At 45.7% G+C, this 16,428-nt stretch overlaps 1 protein-coding gene across 1 annotated transcript in view; it reads right to left on the minus strand.

The window, feature by feature from the left end:
• The window catches only part of LOC115092958 (E3 ubiquitin-protein ligase HERC2-like), a 2,733,734-nt gene that overhangs the window by 1,094,220 nt on the left and 1,623,086 nt on the right, over nucleotides 1–16,428 (minus strand). The window contains 1 exon segment of the mRNA XM_029604466.1: nucleotides 12,466–12,691. Coding sequence (XP_029460326.1) covers nucleotides 12,466–12,691 — 226 coding nt within the window.

Below are 16,428 nucleotides of genomic sequence, written 5' to 3' on the forward strand. Positions count from 1 at the left end.
ACTCTATTATCTACTGGGGTGGCAGATTACACTTGTGACAGACCACCAACCACTCCTTTGCATCAGTAGAAACAAAGAATCCAACTCAAGTCATGAGGTGGTTCCTGGCCCTTAGCAATAAAACTTGTAGAACTGGCTTATGTGGCCGGCTGGCCACATAAGCCAGCCGGCCCCGGCCCCGGCCACATAAGCCAGCCGTGGCCCCCGGGGGCGTGGCCACGCCCCCGGGCCATAGCCACGCCCCCGTACCCGCCCCCAAAACGCTGCCGACACGCCCCCGAAAATTCACGACGAACGGGCCCGCCCCCGACACGCCCCCCTCCGAGAACCCCGGGACTTACGCGAGTCCCGGGGCTCTGCGCGCGCCGGGAGGCCTATGTAAAATAGGCTTCCCGGCGCGCAGGGCCCTGCTCGCGTAAATCCGCCCGGTTTTGGGCGGATTTACGCGAGCAGGGCTCTGAAAATCCGCCCCTTAGAGAATAGCCACTGCCATTAGCAATGGTAACATGGAATAGACTTAGTTTTTTGGTACTTGCCAGGTTCTTATGGCCTGGATTGGCCACTGTTGGAAACAGGATGCTGGGCTGACCCAGTATGGCATTTTCTTATGTTCTTAGCTTATCTTCTTAGGTTCTTATGTAATGTGGCTTAATATTGGTTGACAAATAAAGATATAAAATATCAAAAAGAGACTTATCTTGTCACTAAGTAACAGCTCAGATTTATAAACTCTTGACTGTGTTCTCCTTTTTTGAAGCCTTATGTGAGTAATATCAATTCTTACATCAGAGACACTACTCATTTTTTAAATATCTTACAAGATTTTGAGGCAAATTGCAGGTCTTTATATCTTGTAACAATTGATGTCAAATCTTTATACATGTCAATACCAAGATCCACTAATGAAAACTATAAAAGAGCTTTTGCGTACTAGACCTTGTCCCCATGATGTATTTACCAGCTTTATCATGCAGCTCATGAGGCTAGCATTGACAAAAAAAAGTTTTTGTATTTGAAAGAAAGATTTATCAACAAATTTCTGGTACTTTCATGGGTGCCACCTTGGTGCCCTATTTGGCCAATCTATACATGGAGAGGTTTGAGAAGGAGTTGATCGAGAATTCTCCGTTTCTAGAACATAGAAAGTTGTGGAAAAGATTCACTGACGATGTCTTCATGCTGTGGTCTGGATCCATAACAGAATTGAAGTTCTTTCATTCTTGGTTGAATTCTTGTGAAACTTAGATTCAATTTTCCATGTTATATGATTTTTCAGAAATTTCTTTTCTTCATGTGTGTGTTTACAAATCAGAAGATGGCATCTTGGACACAACTTTATTTAAGAAAATAACTGATTGCAATACTTTTCTTGAGTATAACATTTTTCATCCTTCTCCCTTAAAGGACAGTCTTCCTTACTCGCAACTACTCAGAATTAGGAGGAACTGTACTAACATCAGTGAATTTAAAAAGCATTCACAAGACAAGTGTCATCAATTACTGGAATGAGGATATCCTTATGTTACTCAAATATTGTTATAAACGGGCATGGTTTGCTAACAGGGAAAAAGGGAGGAGGGATAGCCTAGTGGTTAGAGCAGTGGACTACGAACCAGGTACAAAAACTTAGATTGTAAGCCCTCTGGGGATAGAGAAATACCTACAGTACCTGAATGTAAACCAATGTGATATCTCAGTTGAGATCAAATGTCGGTATATAAAAATAATAAATAAAAATTTGTTATCAAGAGCTAGATCCAGCAAGGTCACTGTTGATGCCATCAATTTTGTCACCAGATATACTAATCTGACTCCTGGTCTGGATAAAATCATGAAAACCCATTTCAATATTTTATAACTGTATCCCTGTTTCAAAGATTCAAGGAGTCGTAGTTTCTATACACGTTCCAGAAATATCAAGGAAATTGTCAGTCTGGCACTTTTACCAGAAATCAAGCAGACTGCTATTAACACATTGACAGGTATTAAACTGAGAGGCCATTACCGTTGTGGCCATTGTTCTTTCTGCTAAAATATGCTTCAGACTGATATGTTTAAAGATCCCATTGATCAACACAAAATACTGTTTTACAAGAATTCACTACCTGTGCATTGTGTTTTGTGGTCTATGTTTTAGCATGTTCATGTCCTTGTCTATATGTGGGAAAGTATATTCATGTCCTTGTCTATATGTGGGAAAGACCATTAGAACATTACATATGCGATTAGCTGAACATAAGAGCTGTTTGAAAAATAACAAAACTAATGCACCATTGTATGGATCTTCAACACAATTTTACAGATTTGCGTTGTTGTGTTCTTGAGCAGATGGATGTTGACGCAAGAGGTGGCCACAGAGGAAAAAGGCTGTTACAACAAGAACTACATTGGATCTAGAGACTGCAGGACCACATGGTTTGAATTCTGAGATGGAGTGGTTTCTGTTTTTTTAGGATCATTTAACATACACACATCAGGTTGTCAGTAGACAGATTAATGGGTATATCAACTGAAAAAAGCTAAGAATTACATAACGGCATTGGTGTCTGAGGCATTTGGCACTGTTGTGTTTGTGGCATTGTGGACCCTTGGTCACTGTGGAGATGACTCCGCCCACGGGGAAGGGCCCCGTGGGGAACCACACTGATAGGATGAACTCAAGAGCAGACACAGTATGGATGAAGGGCTTTATTGTACTGCTGTAGATAGAAGATGTAGGCAGGAAGGTAAGGCACTGAGATCCACGAGGTGCCAATACATTCAACAGGCTCTGATGTATAATCTCCACCCACCAGCCGCGGCATTACCCGCAGTGCGGGTAATGCCGCGGCTGGTGGGTGGAGCTGGAGCACCGGATCGTAGAGGTACTCACAGGAATATAGGCGTCTTCCTGATGATGAAATGATGGGACCAAAGATCCGTGGTGCAGGATACATAGGCTGATAGACCCTCGAGGAGCGAGTACCCGATAGTCCGATATCCTGAAATGGAGAAGAGAGAGAAAGACCCCCAAGGAGTGGTTGTCTTAATTAGTAGAGGCTCCAAAGAGTAGATGGAAGCAAGAGACCCCCGAGTGTTAGGAAGCGCTAGGAGAGCAGTTCTGCTTTCCAGGGGAATGTGTGTTCTTGGACAACTACTCGACCCCACAGGAACTCCGAAGACGTGCCACGGCAGGCGAAGCATGCCTGAGCATGGGCTGGACAGGAGCGAGGCTGGACTGAGGACAGATGACTGAAGACACTGACCTTCCTCCGGACCTGCATGCTTCAGGAAGACCATCAACGCAATGGTGGTCTTATGAACAGTCCTCCGACCGTTCCAAGCCCTTTCGTACCTGCCAGTGGGTAAAGGCAAGAAGCGGCAGGCCAGATGGAGGCCAGGGCAATGAAGACCGGAACATGGAGATTCAGACGAAAACTCAGGAATGAGGTACTTGGATGCACAGTCAAGACTCTGGAACAAGGTACTTGGATGCCCAGACGAGACACAGGAACAAGGTTCAAGGTATTCCAGAGAGTCGAGCAAAGTTCTGGATTGAGAATGCGATGCAGCGCATCCTACACAGTCCACCCACGGGACTGATCGCGGACCACGCTGGACTCGAAGAGCCTCTAGACGAGATGTGGTGAGAAGAGGAGGAGCATGTCGCAGAAGCTGTAGAGGCCTGTACCGGGGCGTGCCCTACACAGCCGCCAGTGACTGGTCGCGGCCCACGCTGGGACGGCACAGGTACTAGCAGAATCTTTGGCAAGGACAGAGCAAGCACAAGGGACTCCATAGACCAGGGACAAGAACAGAAGCGGAAGTCTCCCGGAGGCTTGTGCTGCAGAAGTGAGGAAGGCATTGCACCACGAGGCGCCCTACACAGCCCGCCCATGGGACTGGTCGCGGGCTGCCAGGAAGGGTGGCAAGGAGGAACCAGGGGTTCAGGACATCTTAACTGGAACACGGACATCAGGAACTGGAGACGAACATCAGGACAGGAACACGGACATCAGGAACGGAAGACGGACATCTGAACTGGATCACGGATTACAGGATCAGGAGACAGACCACAGGACTGGATCACGAAGATCAGGAACAGCAAGTGGACGTCTGGGCTGGAACATGGACATCAGGACATGACGAGGAGCTCCAATGAAAAACAGGAAACATAGGACCTTGAAGAAGCGATGGAACAGCGAGACTCCTGGAGCAAAGGACAGGAACATCCAGGAGCAACTAACTCCTTGCGAAGGCAATCCTGGACTGCTAGGCCCTTTTGTAGGGCTGAAGAGGCCAATGCCCGGGTAGGAGCTAGGAGAGGGCCACACCTGGCTGGCCCTTGAAAAGGAGAGAGGTGTGCGCCCGCACCTAAGAAAAGCTGGAGGAGAGAAGCAGGATCATTGGTGGCGTCCTCCCAGCCATGTGAAAGGCCCAAGAAGCAGGCAGGCAGCAGGAGCAGCCCTGCCAAGAAGCTGGAGGAAGGCAGGCTGCAGGAGCGGCTTCCAGCCATGAAGAAATCAAGCAGGGAGAGTAGGGGGACTGCAGGCACCGGCAGGGACAGCTTCCCTGCTGGCAGAAGACCCCAGCACGGCAAGGACAGCTTCCCTGACTCCTGAGGACCCCGGGAGCGGCTGCAGCGTGTCGGGGAGAGCAGGGGTGGCAGTGGTGGTCCCGGCCGTGAGGGAGAGCTCCCGGTGGCTCGACCCTGCCCTGCAGAGCAGGAGGCAGCCGGGAAGGAGCCCGGACAGTGCTGCAGAGGCAAAGGCGTCAGCGGCCCGACTGGTCGTGGGAGGTAGGGAGCCTGCCCGCGCTCCTCGTGGGCAGGTTCACAACACCAAGGAGCGGGTGTCTAGAGCTTCTACAGGAACGAGGCCCTTGGAGTGTAAGCGGTGTCTAAGCGTGCAGCTTAGAGCGGTCAGAGTAGCTAAACCAAAGTCCTTGCTAACTCTAAGGTGGTAGTGAAATGGAGGCTTGATATACCCGGAGGTACTGACGCCATGACACGTATTTGAGCGTAGGAGATGTGCGCGCTCGCGCCCTAGGAGGCCACAGGAGTGAGCATGGCTGACTGGAACGCTCATGCTAGGTTGGAGAAGATGAGACCCTCTGCACGCGGCACCGGAGGCAGCCTTTTTTCCCCAAGGAGAGAGAAAAAGGAAGAAAAGAGGTAAGGCAGAGCGGTCGCAGCTGTCTGCGACTAACGGATGCAACAGGCACCAGAGATATTCAACCCGATGCACTTGGCATTTAGCACGGCAGTGACAGTTCCAGGGCTTTTCAGCTTTCTAAACTTTTGGAGTTTGTAAATTTGAGCTGTTACATAGTGACAACAAGATAAGTCTCTTTTTGATACTTTATATCTTTATTTGACAACCAATATTAAGCCACATTACATCGGGGCAGCCGGCCACATAAGCCAGTTGTACAAGTTTTATTGCTAAGACAAAAAATATAGATTTTTTTACTTATAAACATATATACAAAAAAAGTAAAAAAATGGGACAATAAAACATTTTTTGATGATGTTGAATTAAAATAAAAAGTTAATAATGGAGGGTTTTTTTAGACCTGTGTTTGATCTACCTATCCACATGTTTATATTTTACATGGAGAACTTGCATATAGGTTCTGAGGTATTTTTCCTCCTTTTGCCAATTATTCTTTAATACCAGATGGTATATTTGAACTTTTAGATGTAGAAATTTAGGTGAAAACTTCCTGTGATTCTTTGACTTTATGGCTTGTGCTTTCACTTACCTGTCAGTTATTTCAATTACAAGATCTGGCACAGAGCAGGGAAAGAGAACATGAATGCGGACTTCCTGTCAAGAGAGGTCTTCCTTGTGCAGACAGAAGTTCACCCTGGCAAGGCTGAGATGGAGGGGTATGTGGGAGAAGTTTAGAGATGTATCCCTCAGTCACCCTTAAGAGACCGGGCACAGCTATCCCGCCCAGTATTACTTAAGCCTCATCCTGCTGGGAATCCTGGTGGAGGAAGAAGCCCTTCCTTAAAACCCAGGGCTTGAGAAGGTTAGAAGGGCCCCAAAGAGCTGTTGACGTCCCAGATTATGCAAGGACCATGCATTTATAAGGTTGGTGAACTGCATGTATTTTGAAGCTGAGCTACATTTGCATCTAGCCTGAAGTAAGGTGAAAGATCCAGTGACATAAGGGCTACCGATGGAACTGTTTTGTTTATTTGCTGGAAGAGCACTGCTGTCTTTAATCATTTTGTGTTGAAGCCATTCTTTCTTACACTGTAAATAAAGAGCACTATGACACAGCCAGAGATTCCAGGTGTCTTCCTCTGGCAGTGACTCAGCCACCAACTGCTCACGTTACCACATGGTAATTCTCAAAGGTCCGCTTCAGTGAATACTGAACAGAATTATTTGTTTAGCATTTTTGCTTTTTCCTCATCTTTCTCCACATATTGCTGTCATCTTTCAATCTTACATTTCCACCTCTGGCTTTCTTCCTTTCTCTGACATACCTGAAAAATGTTTTAGCACCTTCCTTTACTTCATTAGCAACCGTTTCCTCCACTTGTGCTTTTGTCATCCTGATTTCTTTCCAAGTCTCTTTCAGCCATTGCAGATATTTCCTGTTTCTCCTTCAGAAATCCTTTATATTTTTTTTAATGCTGATCTTTTTTTCCTTTTTCAGTCACCACTTTGGTAAACCATATCAGTTTCCCATTCTTCTTTCTCTTATTTGCTTTTGTTGAAAAAAAAAAATTATTGTCCTTACAATTTAACTACCTATTCAGAGTAGTTAAATCACATGCAGATTGTGATAAATTGCAGGAGGATCTTGCGAGACTGGAAGATTGGGCATCCAAATGGCAGATGAAATTTAATGTGCACAAGTGCAAGGTGATGCACATAGGGAAAAATAGCCCATCCTTTAGTTACATGTTAGGTTCCATATTAGAAACTACCACCCAGGAAAAAGAACTAGGAGTCATAGTGAATAATGCATTGAAATAATTGGCTCAGTGTGCTGCAGCAGCCAAAAAAGCAAACAGAATGCTAGGAATTATTAGGAAGGGAATGGTGAATAAAACGGAAAATATCATAATGCCTCTGTATTGCTCCATGGTGAGACCGCACCTTGAATACCGTGTACAATTCTGGTTGCCACATCTCAAAAAACATATATGTTATCGTTTGCCAGCGGCGGAGCCCCACGGCCGGTTCCACCTACTCCCGACGCTCTTCCACATTGGCAGCGGGTCCCGGCTTCCTCACCACCTCGGCACGGGTCTTACTTACATGCGCGTGGCCCCAGTCAAGATTTAAAGGGCCGGCGGTTGGAAAACGTGGCTGTCCCCCTCAGATGACATCATCAAACCCAGCCTACTTAAGGCTGCATCGGCTCCCAGCAGGCGGCTTGGCCACAGGTCTCCTCGCTGTTGTCTTCAGTGTTCCTGATCCAGCGTTCCTGATCCAGCACCCTTGATCTGGAGTTCCTGGTCCCGCGCTACTGATCCTGCCCTTCGGCTCCTGACCGGGCTTGCCTCTTGATCTCATCTTCTGCCTCCTGCCTCTGACCTCTGGACCGGACGTGATCTCATCTTCTGCTGCCTGCCTCTGACCGGACCTGACCTCGTCTTCTGCCGCCTGCCTCTGACCCCTGGACCGGACCTCACTTCTTCTGCTCACTGCATTCTCCAGGCATCTTGACCCTCCGCCTCGCCACGCCATTGGGTTCATCCACATAGGGGCCCACCTAAGACCAGTCTGCTCGGTACCTAAGGGCTCAACCTGCGGGGAACGTGGGCTGGTAGTGGTGAAGCTCCAGCTGGCCCCAATGCTGGGGACCTGTGGAGGTCTTCCTTCACAGGTAGCTTCAACACCACCTCGGGCCGACAGTCTACGTCTGGTAACAGATTCATAACAATATAGTTGTGCTGGAGAAGGGTGACGAAAAGGATAGAGGGGATGGAATAAAAACTCCTATGAGGAAAGGCTAAAGAGGCTAGGGCTGTTCAGCTTGGAGAAAAGGCGGCTGATGGGGAATATGATAGAGGTCTTTAAAATTATGAAAGGTCTAGAACAGGTAAGATGTGAATCAGTTATTTACTCTTTTGGATAACAGAAGGTCTAGGAGGCACGCCATGAAGTAAGCAAGAAACACATCTAAAACTAATCGGAGAAAATTCTCTCTCACTTAACGCAAAATTAAGCTCTGGAATTTGTTGCCAGAGGATGTGGTTAGTGCAGTTAGTGTAGCTGGGTTTAAAAAAAGGTTTGGATAGGTTCCTGGAGAAGTCAATTAACTGCTGTTAATGAAGTTGACTTAGGGAATAGACACTATTACTGGCATTATTAGCATGGGATCTACTTAATGTTTGGGTACTTGCCAGGTACTTGTAACCTGGATTGGCCACTGTTGAAAACAGGTTGCTGGTCTTGATGGACCTTTGGTCTGACCCAGATTAGCAACTTCTTATGTTCTTAACCCACTGTTCTTCCACTTCACCTAACTATTCTCAGCCCATCAGTTCCTACGCAAGATATTTCCCCATATTAGCAAAGTCAGTATTTTTGAAATCCAGGATTTTGAGCTGCATGTGTCTTCTTTTCTCCTTGGCCTTTATATCAAACCATGCTGTCTGATGATCACCAATGCTCGGGTGGGCTCCTATCTGGACACTAGAGACACTGGTCTCTATTTAAGAGTAAGAAGTCCAGTATGTCCCCTTTCTTAGTGGGGACATACTGGACTTGAAAGGCATCCATGTTTCTGATATGTACTGATTCTGATTCAGACAGGATACCGAGTCACATCTGGCAAGTTAAAATCACTTTTTGGATGTCCTCAGCTAGAATGCTGAAGGAATAGCTGTTAAAGTAGGAGACTTGTCATTGCCTCATTAACTGGGGTCTGCATAACATGCTTAACTAAACTATTTCTTTCCGCTAGGAAGGTTTCTTGTTTTGGGCCTTTTGAAGTTTGTGCTTTTGCTTGCCTGATTGATTTGTGTCTTTTGAAGTATATTTCACTCCGCTAGGGAAATCGCTCAATTGATTACACTTGTAGTTTATTTCCTTCTACGTGGAAGTTAGTTTTTTTGATTATAGCTTCAAAATGTATTTTTTTCTGGTTAAGAGTGTGATAGATCTAGTTTCTTCTTTGTTTTTTCCATATAGTGGGTTTAGGATAAAAAAATTGCATATAATAGTCTCAATAATGGTTTTACATAAATAAGACCAAAATGAAAAGAATTAGTAGATTAGAAATCATAGGTAAACAGATTAGGAATAATTACTAGTTATCAGCTGGAGAAAGTACTGCTTTGTATTAGGAAGGAGTGTTAGTAAGTGATGTTGTTCACATTTTTGTCATCTGTAAATAAAACAAATAATTAAGTAAATTTATGGGGGAGCATCATATTAGATCTTTGTGGTAATTATTTCTACTTTTATATTCTAAGCAACAATATTCTACAAAGGAAGCTACAATAAACTACACAGTTCCACAGATTTATAAATACAAATTATAGTCTGAAACAATAAGATAAGTTCATTCATGATTCAGAACAATAAGTGAGCAAGCAAACAGGGCTCATGAACAAAGATTCTGAATGAAAGTTAGATTTCATGATATAGCTAATTTTACTTGCAGGACAGTTGAAGAAAAGATAGAGAAATTGGTAGGTCTTTCTCGTTGTTTTCAACAGGTACCAGAAGCTCCTAACAGCCAAAGCTGTCACTACTGCTTTTCATACAGATGTCCTAATCCACTGCGAAGAACTGGTTCAGTGTGAAAGTTATTTGTAGGTTGACTTCTTCAGGCAAACCTCAGAGTAGGTGGCAAGATTGAGAAGCTTCTGAGAGAATGAACACTGCATCGATGAAATGCTTATTGAGGTATCAGAAATGGAAAAGTCAAGTAGAAGAGAAGATGTAATTGGACCTAGATGAGTACACACACTGATTCCTTCTCCCCAACTCTGATTTACTTAGAGTTGAAAAACCGGTATGCACCCCTGGACGAGGAGGAAGAGCAACTATTTCAGGAAGAGCATAGTTTCACCAGAGTTCGGTCTGCCTTGCATCCCTGATTCTTCTTCCTGCCTTTCCTTGCTCCGTTGACTGATTCCTCATGCTTTGACCCTTACCTGGATACTGATTCTGCCTGATCGCCACCTGCCTCTACCCATGCCTTGATACTAACTCTGCTTGATCACTGCCTTCCCACGTCAGGGGACCGCTTTCCTTGCTGTGGACTTTCACCTGAATCCTGCTGACCTCTGAACTCAAAGGCTCAACCCGTGGTGAAAGAGTTTTTATTTCTAAAGTCTTTTCTCAGTCCCAGCAATTACAGTGTTCTGCTTTTATTCTGGAACAGTAGGAGCCAGAACAAATGGGCTCCCACCAGCCCTGCAGTACCAAACATCAACAGCCTTCCCCAATGTAAGGCCCACAGGAACAGCAAAAGAACTGGGAAATAAAAAAGGGAGGCCAGCACAAGGAATGGCCCTGAGCCTCAATTAAACTACTCCCCTTTACTGTGCTAAGATTTACCAAACACTTCGTTGCAAATCCCATGCAGAGTGGAATTTTCTGCTCCCCTGCAGTTTCTTTCCTTTTTTTAACTTTAACATCCTTCACTGCAGAAGCAGAATATGGGGAGGGTGGGGACAGAAGAGCTTCCAGACTCCTCAAAAGCCTGAAGGTTCTCATTCTAATTTCCCAAGTCCCCATTAGCTTAGCCCACAGCTCATACAATAACTGCTCTAAATATTCTATTCTACCAAGTCCTCTCTGGGACTGGGAATCACATGGACTGGTAAAAACCAGAAGCCTGACCTGCAGCTTATATCATAAATGCTCAGAAATACTCTATCAGGCCCAGACAAGCCAAACCTAGGAACCACAGATCCTGCTGCACCAGAAGAGAGCATCCTACCATCTGCTGGAAGCAGATAATTCTGGTTTTCTTTGTGCTGCACCAACCCGAAGTAGTGGGCAAGTAGTTCTGCACAATCTCTAAGATGTCATGTAGGAAAGTTACATGCTCTGCTCACTCGTCTGCATTGGTGTAGCAGAATTATTAAAAACAGGTCACAAATCTATATAAATAAAAATGTTAAATAGTTTGGACGTAATCGATAATCTCAGAAACTACTGCACCAATTGCTTTCAAATTTGGACACAACCTTGCTTTCAATTTCAGCAAGGTTCTTCTGTATGGAGATTACATAGATGTCACACGGTTACAGAGAAAAACATATTTTTACATGTGTGTGGGGAAAACAGCAACATCTGTTGGACAGACATGCAATACACGCTATCTACATTCGGAAATGAAGTTGTTTTACTGGGTGGGAGCGCACGTCGGGCACAGCGGGACCAACATGGTACTGGGAGGAGCAGCAGCGGTGCACGTCGGGCACAGCGGGACCAACATGGTGCTGGGAGGAGCAGCAGTAGCAGACCGGCGGCGATATCGAGCGTGGTGGTGTCGGCCGGCCAGCCGAACTTCGACACCTGGGAGGAGCTGCGGCGGCGATCTGGTACGGCTCACATGCACGACAGGGAGGGATCCTCGCTGACCTCGCATCTTCGGGAGCGGGCCACGCAGAACCGCACAAGAGGCAGAGGGACGGGGGGGGGGGGGGGGATCAGCTGGGAGGGCATTGTGAGCGGGAGGGCATCTGAGTCAGGGAAGGAGATTCAGAGAGGGTGTGCCGTCACTGACGAAAGGGTAGGGAGTAGGCGGGGAGAGTGACAGTGAGGGGAGGGAGAATGAAGGGGGCGGTGAGTGTCAGGGGAGAGACACAGAGGGGAGAGGTGAGTGTGAGGGGTGAGAGTTGGAGTGGGGACAGGGGATTGAAGGGGGGGTTAGTGACCAAAGGGGGAGGGGTGAGTGTGAGGGGAGAGAGTTGGAGTGGAGGGGGGGGGGGTTAGTGACCAAAGGGGGAAGGGTGAGTGTGAGGGGGGAGAGAGTTGGAGTGGGGACAGGGGAGGAAAGGGGGATGAGTGACCAACGGGGAGGACGATGTGTGACTGAGGTATATGAGCAAGGGGAAGGAGGAGGGGGGGAAAAACCTGACTGTGCCACTGCAACGCGTGGCAGCCCACCACGACACAGAGGGGAGAGGTGAGTGTGAAGGGTGAGAGTTGGAGTGGGGACAGGGGAGTGAAGGGGGGGTTAGTGACCAAAGGGGGAGGGGTAAGTGTGAGGGGAGAGAGTTGGAGTGGGGACAGGGGAGGAAAGGGGGGGTGAGTGACCAAGGGGGAGGACGATGTGTGACTGAGGTATAAGCAAGGGGAAGGGGATGGGGGGGGGTGAAGAACCTGACTCTGCCACTGTAACGCGTGGCAGGCCACCGCTAGTGTACTATAAATCTATTAAACAGGTATCAACTGAAAACTGTTTGCTGACCTTTATTTCTTTGTATTTAAGTAAACCATCATGGGTACACTTTTACAACAAAAATAGAAAATAAAGTAGCTTGTATTACAATACCCAAATATGATGCCCCTAAAGGATCCCTTGCAGTTTGGAACAGGACTGGTTCATGAACAGATGGTGTTGCTACATCCACTGTTGTCCAGGCAATACTATGGGAGGATCCACAGGCAACACGAGTAATTTTCTGGCCTTCCAACCCCTGAACTAGTGTTGGTTTTCTGTTGACTGTAGTAGTTCCATTTCCTTGCTGTCCATGATCGTTATCACCCCACGCATAAACCTATAAAGAAAATATGTATAGCATGACTAGTAGTTTTATTGTGATAAAAGACAAAGCATATCTGTAGCTGGTTGGGATGGAAAGGGATTAAAACCTAACTGTGACCAGCTCACTACATGTTGGATACAAATGCAGGAAGCACAACCTAATGGCTCCACAGATCATGGGGTAGTCAGGTTGGAACAATTATCAATAACAACTTATCAATTTGTATTGTTTTTCTACTTACAAATACGGCGGACCTGATGGTGAACTCCACCTAATACTTGCTATTTCCTGCTCTATTTTCATGCGGACCTGGTGGAGAACTTGTCCTCACCACGTCCGCTAGACTTTAGACTTAATTGACGTCATTGGTGAACAACAAGTAGGTGCACCAATCCCAGACACTACTAGGTGTCTGGCATGAAAATACAAGCAAATGTAGACAAAATAAGCCTAATTATAGACCCCTGAGGCAGCCTCTATCTCACACTGAGTAGGTGGTGAATTCCCTAGGCAGGCATATAAAAAGAGTCAGAGTAGATCAGACGCCCAGGCAAGCAAAGAAGGCGTCGCACGCGAGATACAAGAAGCTTGAAAAAGTAAGTTTGTTAATATGAAGGTGGGTAATAGATTTAAAGGCAAATTAGTTATGAATTGATTATGCAATTATGTTCTCTATGTCTATATTAATATTTTTACACATTAAAGGTAAAGTGAATGCTGTGAACCCATACAGGACACAGTAGATTCTCCCATAGTCCCTGAAGCAGGCACACCGTGCCGAAACATGGCCCGTGTCGGACGTGCAGCTCCGTACCCGTGAAATATCAATAAAAGCCACAAGCGACGACCTAGATAAGTATAAAATAGATATTGAAGAGGGTCGGAAAAGCAGCAGGGGAGATGGGATTTTAAGAAGGAAAATTGAAAAAACCTAAAAAATTGAATATACGTTTGGAATTTAATAAAAAAGCAATAGACGGAGGTTAAGGAAAGGCCAACTGCAAATCGGTTGCCCTTATTACTAACCTCCGTACAAGATTACCACCGAATAAGTATTCCCTTATTTGTTTAAGGTTGGTGAATTATTTAAAAGGGAAGAGGTTGGTTAGTGACTGATGCAATTAATAGCAGTGGCTATTCCCTAAGTAAAATTGATTAATAGCCATTAATGGACTTCTCCTCCAAGAACTTATCCAAACCTTTTTTGAACCCAGCTACACTAACTGCACTAACCACATCCTCTGGCAACAAATTCCATAGCTTTATTGTGCGTTGAGTGAAAAAGAATTTTCTCTGATTAGTCTTAAATGTGCTATTTGCTAACTTCATGGAATGCCCCCCTAGTCCTTCTATTATTCGAATAGAAGAAGGCATTTAGTGAACCCAGAACTGAAGTATTTGTTTAATATTTCAGCCATTTCTTTGCCTCTCTCCACATATTGATCCTCTTCACCTTTCAATTTCACTATACCACTTCAGACCTTTTTCCTTTCTCTGATGTATCTGAAAAATGTTTTAGCATTCCTTTATTCTGCCTGACTTTTTGCTTTCTTGATTGCTTTCTTTGTCTCCCTCAGTTTCACCAGATATTCTTCCTTGTGTTTCTCTTTTTGGGATCTTTTTTAGTTCCTGAACGCTGCTCTTTTTGCTTTTATTTTATCAGCCACTGTTACGGTTCCGGTCCACGGAGGTCCGAGGCCGGTCCCCCTTCCTACCTCGAGGCTGCTCCACCCAACCGCGGCATCCTCTGTGCTTGTCCGGGCCTTGGGGCCTTCCCGTGGTGCTCCCTCCACGAGGGAGACGTCGCTGACTCTCGGCCTCTGGCCCCGCCCCTTAAGCATGCACGTGCGCAGGTGCCGGCAATTTAAAGGAACCAGCACGGGAAACTCAACTCCGCCTCGAGGCATGACATCAGACGCCTTCGGGTATTTAAACCCGCTTGTGAGTCCCACTCTGCCTTGCAACGGGTCTTCTCATTTGAGTGTCAGTTGTAGTTCCTGTCGTTCCAGCTTGTTCCTGATTCCTGCTCCATTCCAGCTTGTTCCTGAGTCCTGCTCCGTCCACGCATGGCCCTTGTTCCAGTTACTCCCTGGGCTTGTCTCTCTGCCTCCTGACCTTGGCACTTTCTCTGGTATTCCTGCTCGCTGCCGTCTTGACCTCTGGCTTGTCTCAGGTTTCCCTTGCCTGCTCTGACTTCTGGTCCATTTCCTTGTACTGCACCTCTGCTGCCTGCCACGATCTCTGGGCTTCTTCTGATTACCCATCATTCCACTAGCCTCGACTCAGACAGTTCTTCAGTTTCCTCTGTTCCACCCCCTGGCTACGAGCCTCGCTGCGGGCCTTCCCTCAGTGGATCCACCTTCTCCTCTAGCCAGCTCAAAGGTCCACAAATCCTAACAGCCACCTCCTCTGAGAACCAGATATGTTTCTTATTTCTCTTACTTTTGTTTACTTTTCTAAGATATAGATTAATTGCCTTTGAATTGCTCTTTTTAGTTTGACCCACTGTTGTTCCACCTCTCTCATTTTCTCCAGTCTTCTAGTTCTCCCTCCAGGTACTTCCCCATTTCAACATATTTTTGAAATTCAAAACTTGGGTCTTCAGTTGACTTCTCTGTATCCTATTTGCAATATCAAACCATACTATTTGATGATCACTGGTGCTGAGGCGAGTACCCATCCACATATTAGAGACATTATCTCTGTTTGTGAGAACTAAGTCGAGTATAACTCCCTCCCTTGTGGGTTCCATTACCATTTGTTTGAACAGAGCCCCTTGCAGGGAATCTCTCTACTTCTGTTACTTTCCGCAGAAGGGATTCTCCAGTCTACATCCTGCAGATTAAAATCTCTAACAATCAACACTTCTCCCTTATTTCCCACCTTTTGGATGTCTTCAGCCAGATCTCTTTCTAGTTCTTCCATTTGAATCAGAGGCCTGTAAAAATGGATGCACCATCATCTTTTTTTAAGATGACCCCTAATGCTTCTTCTCTACCCCACCTTCCCTGTTTTTGATATAAAGAGCTACTCCTCCCCCTTTTCTGTTCTCTCTGTCTTTCCTTAACAAGTTAAATCTTGGTATGGCAGTATCCCAATCATGAGAATCTGTGAATCATGTTTCCTTAACAGCAACAATATCCAAGTCCATCTCCACCATTAGGGCTTGCATGTTTAGGATTTTATTGGCCAGATTACGAGCATTTGTGTTTATAGCTCTCCGGCTTCTTTCTTTCAGTCCTTCTTGGACTTCTTTTGTGCCTTATTCACCTGATTTTTGTTATACCCTTTACCCATTTGCTTTAGATTTGGGGTGTGACTTTCCAATTTCCTTCTGCCACCCTTGTCATCTAGTTTAAATGCCTTATGGGATAGGATGTGAATGTATCTCTTAGGATCCTTTTTCTTGCCACATACAGATGTAAGCCATTTTTGACATAGAGCCTTTTACTGTTTCATACATGGTCCCAGCATCCAATATATCCAAAAGTTTGCTCCTTATACCAAGTTCTGAGTCTTGCATTGAAGTTATCTTTATTGCTTAGCCTTTCTTTCCCCTTTCCACAAACAGGTAATACTTCTGAAAAGGCAATAGTTTTCGCTATGTGACTAATCTGCTTTGACAGAGACTGGCAATCTCTCTGACCCACATGGATGTTGCTTCTAGCAAGGTCATTGGTGCTCAGGTGGATGATAATAACAACTTCAGAGTCCTTACTTTCTTCTTGGATTGCATTGATTATCTGAAT

The sequence above is a fragment of the Rhinatrema bivittatum genome, chromosome 5, assembly GCF_901001135.1.
Source record: "Rhinatrema bivittatum chromosome 5, aRhiBiv1.1, whole genome shotgun sequence".
In the NCBI taxonomy this organism is placed as follows: Eukaryota; Metazoa; Chordata; class Amphibia; order Gymnophiona; family Rhinatrematidae; genus Rhinatrema; species Rhinatrema bivittatum.